The sequence below is a fragment of the Ursus maritimus genome, unplaced genomic scaffold (genome assembly GCF_017311325.1).
Source record: "Ursus maritimus isolate PB19 unplaced genomic scaffold, ASM1731132v1 scaffold_1, whole genome shotgun sequence".
In the NCBI taxonomy this organism is placed as follows: domain Eukaryota; kingdom Metazoa; phylum Chordata; class Mammalia; order Carnivora; family Ursidae; genus Ursus; species Ursus maritimus.
This window is the reverse complement of record NW_024423343.1, coordinates 91,389,970-91,399,878: the sequence shown is the minus strand read 5'-3', so window position 1 is coordinate 91,399,878 and position 9,909 is coordinate 91,389,970. Positions and strand designations below refer to the sequence as shown.

The window sequence follows — 9,909 nt, the reverse complement described above, 5'->3', positions numbered from 1 at the left end:
TGCAGAGTTGAGCAGCACCAACAGAAACAGAGTTAAAGTGGCCAGAACATCAGTGGAGAACGGTCCGCAATCCCTCTGTTCTGAGACAGAGGCTGAGATTCGGCCACTGCTGCTCTGACTCTCAGAAGAGGCACAGCAAACCACCAGGGAAAGCCGCCAGAGAACAAAAGCCTGGAAAGACCGGCTCACAGTGTGCCCGTGCCCATCCCCCCTCGCAGGGGACACAGAGACGCTACCCAAACAGGGTTGCCTGAGTATCAGCGCGGCAGGCCCCTCCCCCAGAAGGCAGGCTGAAAAATCAAGAAGCCCACATCCCTAAGATCCCTATAAAACAAGGGCACACGGCCTGGGTACCGGTCAATAATTTGGGCTCTGGACAACCCCGCAACCTCTCCTCATAGAATGACGAGAAGGAGAAATCTCCCCCCTCCCTGGCAAAGAAAAGACAATGAGTATGTGGCCTCTGCCACAGAACTAATGGATATGGATGTAACCAAACTATCAGAAATGGAATTCAGAGTAACAATGGTCAGGATGATGTGTAGACTTGAAAAAAGTATTAACGAAAATGTTAATGAGAATATAGAATCTCTAAGGGCGGAAATGAGAGCGAATCTGGCAGAAATTAAAAATTCTATGAGCCAAATGCAGTCAAAACTAGAGGCTCGGACAGCCAGGGTGAATGAGGCAGAAGAACGTATCAGTGAATTGGAGGATGGGTTAGTAGAAGAAAAAACTAAAATAGAACCTGGCCTCAAAAAAATCCACGCTCAGGAATGTAGGTTACAGGAGATTACCGACTCAATGAAACGTTCCAATGTCAGAATCATCGGCATCCCCAAGGGGGTGGAGAAAAACAGAGGTCTAGAAGAGATATTTGAAAAATTGTAGCTGAAAACTTCCCTAATCTAGCAAGGGAAGCAAACATTCGTGTCCAAGAGGCAGGGAGGACCCCTCCCAAGCTCAACCATGACAAACCTACACCACAACACATCATAGTGCAATTCATGAAATTAAAAATTCTATGAGCCAAATGCAGGCAAAACTAGAGGCTCTGACGGCCAGGGTCGCAGAAGCAGAGGAACGGGTTAGTGAATTGGAGGATGGGTTAATAGAGGAAAAAATGAAAATAGAAGATGGTCTTAAAAAAATCCACGCCCACGAATGTAGGTTACGGGAGATTACTGACTCAATGAAACGATCCAATGTTAGAATCATCGGCATCCCCGAGGGGGTGGAGAAAAACAGAGGTCTAGAAGAGATATTTGAACAAATTGTAGCTGAAAACTTCCCTAATCTAGCAAGGGAAACAAACATTCGTGTCCAAGAGGCAGAGAGGACCCCTCCCAAGCTCAACCACGACAAACCTACGCCACGTCACGTCATAGTGCATTTCGCAAATATTAGATGCAAGGATACAGTATTGAAAGCGGCCAGGGCAAAGAAATTTCTCACGTACCAAGGCAAAAGCATCAGAATTACGTCAGACCTGTCTACACAGACCTGGAATGAGAGAAAGGGTTGGGGGAGCATATTTAAAGCTCTTTCAGAGAAAAACATGCAGCCAAGGATCCTTTATCCAGCAAGGCTGTCATTCAGAATTGATGGAGAAATAAAGACATTTCAGAATCGCCAGTCACTAACCAATTTTGTAACCACGAAACCAGCCCTACAGGAGATATTATGGGGGGTTCTATAAAAGTAAAAAGGCCCCAAGAGTGATACAGAACAGAAAGTCACAGCCAATACAAACAAAGACTTTACTGGCAACATGGCAACATTAAAATCATATCTCTCAGTAATCAGTCTTAATGTAAATGGTTTGAACCATCCCATAAAACGCCACAGGGTTGCAGATTGGATAAAAAGAAATGACCCATCCATTTGCTGTCTACAAGAGACTCATTTTGAACCTAAAGATACATCCAGACTAAAAGTGAAGAGATGGAAAAGCATTTTTCATGCCACTGGACCTCAAAAGAAAGCTGGGGTAGCAATTCTCATATCAGATAGATTGGATTTTAAACTAAAGACCATAGTTAGAGACACAGAAGGGCACTATATTATTCTAAAAGGATGTATCCAGCAAGTGGATATGACAATTATAAATATACATGCCCCCACAAGGGGAGCAGCAAGATACACAAGCCAACTCTTAACCAGAATAAAGAGACATATAGATAAAAATACGTTAATAGTAGGGGACCTCAACACTCCACTATCAACAATAGACAGAGCACCGGAGCAGAAAACCGACATAGAAACAAGAGCTTTGAATGCCATACTTGACAATTTGGACCTCATAGATATATATATAGAACACTACACCCCAGAACCAAAGAATACTCATTCTATTCTAATGCCCATGGAACATTCTCAAGAATAGACCATGTTCTGGGTCACAAAACAGGTCTCAACCGATACCAAAAGACTGAAATTATTTGTCTCTGTTCCTCTATTACCTATCTCCTAGGACTATGGAGAAAATGAAGTGAGAAATTGTATGTCGTCTGCACTGTCTTTGAATGACAGACCTTAAATAAAGGTCTTACGACTCTACGGTCACTAACTACTACTGTAGTAGTACTCTGATGCCCGTACCTGACATCTTAGTGTCTAGAGAAGTCACTCATCACTGTTCGTTGAATGGGTTACACCCATTCACAAAGGAACAGATAAAGAACTTTCAGTGGGAAATGAGCCTCCCCCTCCAGCCAGCAGAATAATGAGCAGCACCACTTCACTGTCCTTCTTTCCTTAAAGTCCCTGGGAGTGAAACTGCATGCTACTCACAAGAATCCTGCAGCATAGGAATCTGACAGATTGTTTGTGCCTCCAGCTGAGGTGGTCACCACACCTTCAAGCCAAATCTTCTTTCCTGGGGTGTACGCATTGACCACCTGTTCACACAACAAAAGCAGACGGGGATAGGAGGGTTTTAAAAGTTGTTCGCAAGTGAGAAGGAAGACATTCCCTGGAGGGAGCTGCCAGTACCCTGTTCCCAGGTGGTCATGATCTGTGCTTTTGTCATGATGATTCACCCCACAGAGTGAGCTGGCATGCACACACACACATATGCACATACGCGTACCACACACCCACACACACACACCCAGAACACACACAAACATTAACATTGACATATGTCCACTCAAAGAAATGATAATTTTTCCCTAAGTAAACACAAGTGAAAATATGACCATTAGAACAACTGCATTTTCCAGGACATAAGCTGACTGCAACACCCTTCACGGAAGTATAAATCATGTGATATTCCCATTTTAACAAATATTGATAAGGAAATTTTCTTAATACTCTGTTATGGCACATCCCAGGATGAGTCTACTGTCCATACATCAGAAATGAGAAATCATGAGGGCAGAGGTCAATGCTCAGGAGAAATATTTTATAATCACCAGACATGTATATATATTACAACCGCATTTCAAAAATAACTGCAGTAAGTATTAAAAAAAGTCACTGAGCCACAGGTGAAAGATCCCACCTTGGGAGCTTTCCAAGCAGAAGTTTTAAAATGGCCCAGTGTCTGGTCCCCAAATTGGAGGCTGGCCAGACTATCCAGATTAGGGCCCAGATCCCCTAGACAGCAGTCTGGCAGTACTTAGGGATAATGTTGTACTCTGGGAAGCCCCTGGAAGCAGAGCCTGAGACAAAGACTTATCTATAAATAGTTGATTTGGGAAGTAATAACAGGGAGCAGGAAGGAGGAACCAGAGGGCTGAATTAGGGAAAAGGCAAAACCAGTACCAGAATGTGTTTTCAAGTTGGCAACCACTGTTGGCAACTTGTACTCAACCCCGCAGAGAACTTGGTAAGAGTCTTATGAACTATGTCTCAGAACTTTTCTCCCAGGGGAATTCAAGGAGAAGCATACTCATCCCTTGGCTCCTACCCCCCAAAAGGTCAAGAGTAGCCTTGGGCTTGTTAACCTCTGTCCCTCCGCATTACCCCACTTAATTGTGTAGGCATGAGCGTTGAGCAGGTTCCCTGAGTTCTGCATCTCTGCCTTAGTGAAGTCCTAGAGCAGGAAACGAGAAGCGAGGTTGTACCGCATCCCATGGGTGCCAAGCTGGTGACAGCTTGTGCACCTGCCCAGCTCTGGTCTCTGCAGCAATAGTTAGTACGGGAGGTAAGACTGAGAGGATGCCAGTTATGCACGAGCAGAGCTGGATAAAGACAACAGTGTATTTGGATCCTATGGACCAACAATTCCTCTCTTAGGCATACAAACCAAAGGAATTCTTCCTTAGGCCTCTAAGGAGACAAGTATGAGGATGTTCACTATGTCGCTGTTCGATACAGGTTTCCACTGCCGGAGGAATGGAAAAGTAGAAGGTGGTGGATACATACCATATAACATTATGCACCAGTTGGAGCAATAAAGTCAATATAAATCCAGAAACATGAATTAGCTTCAAAGATTTAGTGGTGAGTTAAAAAAAATAGCAACAGAATGAGATTTATGTCACAATATTATTTATATAATTACTCATTCATATCCACTAACAAAAGAGTTTCTAAAGATACATGTCTCTTAAGGACACGTACCAAATGCAGAAGGAAGGCACGCGTAAGAGGGAGGTGAATGTGAGCAGAGATTAGAGATCAAGGCGAAAACGAAAACAAAAGGCTCTTCAGGAACTGATGATAGTCTGCTGTAGTTGAGGGGCATGGTTTTAATTCAATTATCTGCACCTCAGATCCCCCAAAAGAAAAAAAGTAATGTGAGATGTAGCATAAATGCCAGAACTTTCCTTTTCCCAAACCCAGAGACAGACATCAGCAAACAACCATGTTCCTCTTTTCATTTCTCCCTAGGTATAACTGCTTGTCCTCTCCCCCCATCTACTAGCGTGTTTGCATTATTTGAGAACTATTTTAGAATCAGGGTTGGCAAAGTGTCGACCCTTTCAGGAGTAAGTTGTAAAAATATTTCACAAATTTGAGATGGGAGTAAAGATTGTGATCAAGAATGGAAGAAAGATCCTGAGAATTAAAAGTGGAGGTCAACTTGGAGTGTTATTAAAAATTAAGTAAGAATTCTTCCTTGTCCCCAGAAAGAGAAGGGTCACTGAGGACACCACAAGGTCGTTCTCTCTCCCTTCTCGATACTGCTCACAGTGCCCAACCCAAAGGGAACTGGAGACAGTATAAACAAGAAACAAGGAAATGATCAAATGACAGAGCTGTATGGTGAAACTGGACTGCACTGTGCGTTCCCCTCAAAATGTAGGGCTACAAAAACTCTGTGCTTGTGAGAAACTGTGTGTTCCCTTTACAGCTAACTAGAGTAGAGTAACATATTTGTGTTTTTCTTTTTTGCCTTTGGTTTCCAGGATATTCAGAGTTTAATTTTTGCTCAAAGACAGATATTAAAATAAAGCAGTTAGAGAAAAGGGGTTAAGCAAAACAAAAAGGTAAAATTATAGCATGATGAACCTTGAAGTCATTAAGCTAAGTGAAAGAAGCCAGACACAAAAGACCACATGTTGTACAATTCTGGTACGTGAAATGTCCAGAATAGGCAAGTAGGTAGAGACAGAAAGTAGATTAGTGGTTTCCTAGGGCTGGAGAAGGGGAGGGGAAGTGCAGGGGTCGGGGATTGACTACAAACAGATATGGGCTTGCTTTGGGGGGTGATGAACATGTTCTAAGAAAAAATAAATGGTTTCACAATTCTGTGCATACCTTAAAAACTACAGGATTGCACACTTCTAAAGGGTATGCACAGTTTCGTGGTATGTGAATTTTCTCTCAATAAAACTCTGTGTGTGTGTGTCTGTGTGTTTGTGTGTGTGGTATCATTAGCAAAAGGAGACGTAGAGTCTACTAGGCAGATGACTACTGTGGAAGCAGTAATGTACCCTGGAAGTTCTGGGTTTTGCCACACACTGGTTGTGAGAATTTGGGCTTGTTTTTTCTTGAACTTTCTTCATCGACATGTAAAGCCATGCATTGGGAGTAGAGGAAATCTAAGTTCCTTGAAAAATTCAAAGTAATGCTAAGTGAAATAAGTCAAGCAGAGAAAGACAATTATCATATGATTTCTCTCATCTATGGAACATAAGAACTAGGAAGATCGGTAGGGTAAGAAAGGGATAAAGAAAGGGGGGTAATCAGAAGGGGCAATGAAGCATGAGAGACTATGGACTATGAGAAACAAACTGAGGACTTCAGAGGGGAGGGAGGTGGGGGAATGGGATAGGCTGGTGATGGGTAGTAAGGAGGGCACGTATTGCATGGTGCACTGGGTGTTATACGCAACTAATGAATCATTGAACTTTACATCAGAAACCAGGGATGTACTGTATGGTGACTAACATAATATAATAAAAAAACATTAAAATAAAAAAAATAAAATAAAAATAAAATAAAATGAGAATCCATGCCCTCAGATCCCCTCTCCTTTGTCATCCCCCCATCAATCCTACCCCTATCCTACCACGAAACAATTCTTCCTAAGGGATTCACTGCCAATCACAACTGAGGTCAAGGGTAACCAAAGATGAAGACATAGGGACATATAAACTCTTAACGAATTTTATAAAAGCCTCAGTCATAGGGCGCCTGGGTGGCTCAGTCAGTTAAGCGTCTGCCTTCTGCTCAGGTTGTGACCCAGGGGTCCTGAGACTGAGCTCAGCAGGGAGTCTGCTTCTCCCTCTCCCTCTGCTCCTCCCCCTGCTCATGCTCTCTCTTTCTCTCTCTCTCTCAAGTAAATAACCTTTAAAAAAAAAAAAGTCTCAGTCATAATCCTTTTGCATAATTCCTTACTTTCTTCTAAACTAGAATTCAAGTTCCCTTAACCAAAATTAAACTGAAACCAAATTACCCTAAGTCTCCTGATTAAACCTTTAATAGAATAATAATTATTACTATTTTTGCCTCTAGTTATTTATTTTATGTGCTTATGACTTTTAAGGTCCAAGTTTTTAAAAAGATCCTTACAGGAAAATGTTATACCCACAAATGCATGACATTCTGTACAAGGTTACTGTAAAATTGTTTATAATAAAAGACTGAAACAATCTACAAGGGAATAGTTAAATAAGTAATATATGCATACAACGGAATGTATATAGCCATAAAAAAATTAAAAATCAATTTCCAAAGTATCTTAAGTTTAAAAAGCAAGGTACAAAACAATGCATACAGTGTACTTCTATTTGTGTATAATACACTATCCATTTATGAAAAAAGTCCATATACCTAAATATAAGTATTTGCTTATTATGCATGAAGTATCTCTGGGAAAACAAACTGATAACTCTGGGAAGAAAATGTACTGGTTGGATGGCAGTAGTGAAAGGAAGCATCCATTTTAAACCCTTTGAATTTTGAGCCATATAAAGGTGAATTTCACTAAAAAAAATTTAGATGAAAGAAACCCATTTGACGGCCACAGCAACACTGGGAGGCAGACAGGCAGATGCATTCCACCATGTAGATGAAGAGGAGGAAAACAAGATTTGAGTGCTGGGCGATTTGCCAAAGGCAATATTAACCATTAGATTATAGCACATGGACCCAACCCCAAATCCGACATGCCAAATCTTCTTCAAATGATAGTTGGTACCAACCTATTTTTAAAAGTAAAGCAAACAGATTTCTCAGAGCAGCAATAGTCACTTCTAAATCTTCCTTTAGACAGGGATGACCCAAGTGTGTATCAGGCAAGAACCCTGAGTAAGAGGTCCCCGCCTCAAATCCCCCACTCTCCGAGGCTGTATAAGAACCCTGAAGTGGTTAAAATATATAGAGGCGCATTAATATCCACAGATGTTACACTACCCCATACATGTTTCCTTCTACTCTCAGCTACATGGTGCCCTTTACAAGCTGGACATATATCAAGTAAGTTACCCCTTAACTCACAGGATTTTTTTTTAAGATTTTATTTATTTATTTGAGAGACAGAGTGGGAGCACATGCACATGCACATGAGCAGGGGAGGGGCAGAGGAAGCCACAGACTCCCCACTGAACAGGGAGCCCGATGCAGGGCTCTATCCCAGGACCTGAGCCGAAGGCATATGATTAACCGACTGAGCAACCCAGGCGACCCAGCTCACAGGAGTTCCTGCTGTGGGGCTGACCTAGTCTATAACTGGAAAGAAAGTGAAGAAAAATTGGGCAGTCCTTTTTTCATCTGAAATCTATAAATAGACATATTTGTACCATATTCTGAGGTGTTTCATCTATCACTTCTCTTGTGTCAAAAGAGCTTACCTTTTATTCAGGGCCATGTGAAGGGACAACACATGTCTAAAAACTGGAGGATGTCCGGATGACTTCTGGACACCATTTCCAGCTCACCTGTCCACAGACCTAACCTATACCTGTTCTCTATGAAGTTGACCTTTGAACAACAGAGTTAGGGGCGTTGACTCCTACATTGAAATCCACACATAACCTTTGGCTCCCCAAAAACTTAACTACTAATAGCCTGCTGTTGACCAAAAGCCTTACTATAACATAGCTGATTAACACATATTCTGTATCTTACTTGTATTATACACTATATTCTTACAATACCTAACTTTTTATAATTTTTTTCAGTACTTCTAGGCTACACAGTTTGTGAGTTTTTTCAAATTGTCACAAATCTCCAAAGAATTTTCCAATATATTTATTGAAAAAATCTGCATGTAAGTGGACCTGCGCGGTTCAAACTCGTGTTATTCAAGGGTTCACTGTATTTGTCTCTAAATAGTCCTTGAAACCCATTAGAGGGTCCTACAGAGGTTTCCAAAGAAGGGCATTTTTCCTAAGAGGGCTCTCCCCCTTATAATTCTCCTTTCTTCCTATGACCAAATTTCAAACTTAGATTTTAAATATGGGGCAAAACAGGGGTCAAGAGATTCGTGGTTTAGGGGCGCCTGGGTGGCACAGCGGTTAAGCGTCTGCCTTCGGCTCAGGGCGTGATCCCGGCGTTCTGGGATCAAGCCCCACATCAGGCTCTTCCACTATGAGCCTGCTTCTTCCTCTCCCACTCCCCCTGCTTGTGTTCCCTCTCTCGCTGGCTGTCTCTATCTCTGTCGAATAAATAAATAAAATCTTTAAAAAAGAGATTCGTAGTTTAACCTGCTAATATTTTCCCCTCACATTGGGAAATTCATCTTTTAAAAACCTGATAAAGACACTCAGTAAATTATTTTGAAATAACCATTAAATAATACTTTAAAATAAAACCTTTCTTTTCTTTTGCAGGATAAACTCAAAGCTGGCAATGCCCTAGCATTTTTGGGCCTTGAGAGAAAACAATTTGAATGACTGAATTTACTACAAGGGCAAACATTCAAGAAGATATTTTATTTTTGTTTTTAAATATGTATCACACATGCATTACTAAAATCTTATTTTGAACTATTTTACCCAGAAATAGAATTATCTACAAATGTTCTAAATTATTCATAACAAAAATGACTCACAGAATGTTTTCATTCTGAAAAACAGCACATTATTTCATGTGTAAATCAAAAATGATCTTCCCAGCACTTTTTAAATTAATGTCAGAAATAAAAAGCAAAATGTCATTAATGATTTATATGTAGAAAGACAACACCAGACTCATCCTGGAGGGCTGAGGTAGGTTCTCCACTTTGAGCAAGTATATGTGAATAGGGCCCAAATAACCTATTTTCATTCACTTTTAACACCCTCCATTAGTCCACAACTGGGCTGGGAATGCTTTACAATCCAAAAAAATAAGGATATACATATTCTATAACCTCTAGAGAGCTTATTATAGTCCCATTAAAGAGGCAAGACACATGTTCATGGAATAATTACTAAGCAATACAGTAGGAGGCACAGACGTTTCAGTAAGAAAAATTCATCTGGATTCAAAGTTGGACAGATCTTCACAGAACTTGGACTGAGTCTCTAAGGA

The 9,909-nt window shown here is 41.1% G+C and overlaps 1 protein-coding gene across 2 annotated transcripts in view; it reads left to right on the top strand.

The window, feature by feature from the left end:
- Positions 1-9,290, top strand: part of ACMSD (aminocarboxymuconate semialdehyde decarboxylase) — a 73,572-nt gene extending 64,282 nt beyond the window's left edge. For both annotated transcript variants that reach the window (XM_008695835.2, XM_040645523.1), the window contains one exon: positions 9,228-9,290. In XM_008695835.2, coding sequence (XP_008694057.1) covers positions 9,228-9,290 — 63 coding nt within the window. The remainder of the gene's footprint in view (positions 1-9,227) is intronic.
- Positions 9,291-9,909: the final 619 nt, after the last annotated feature.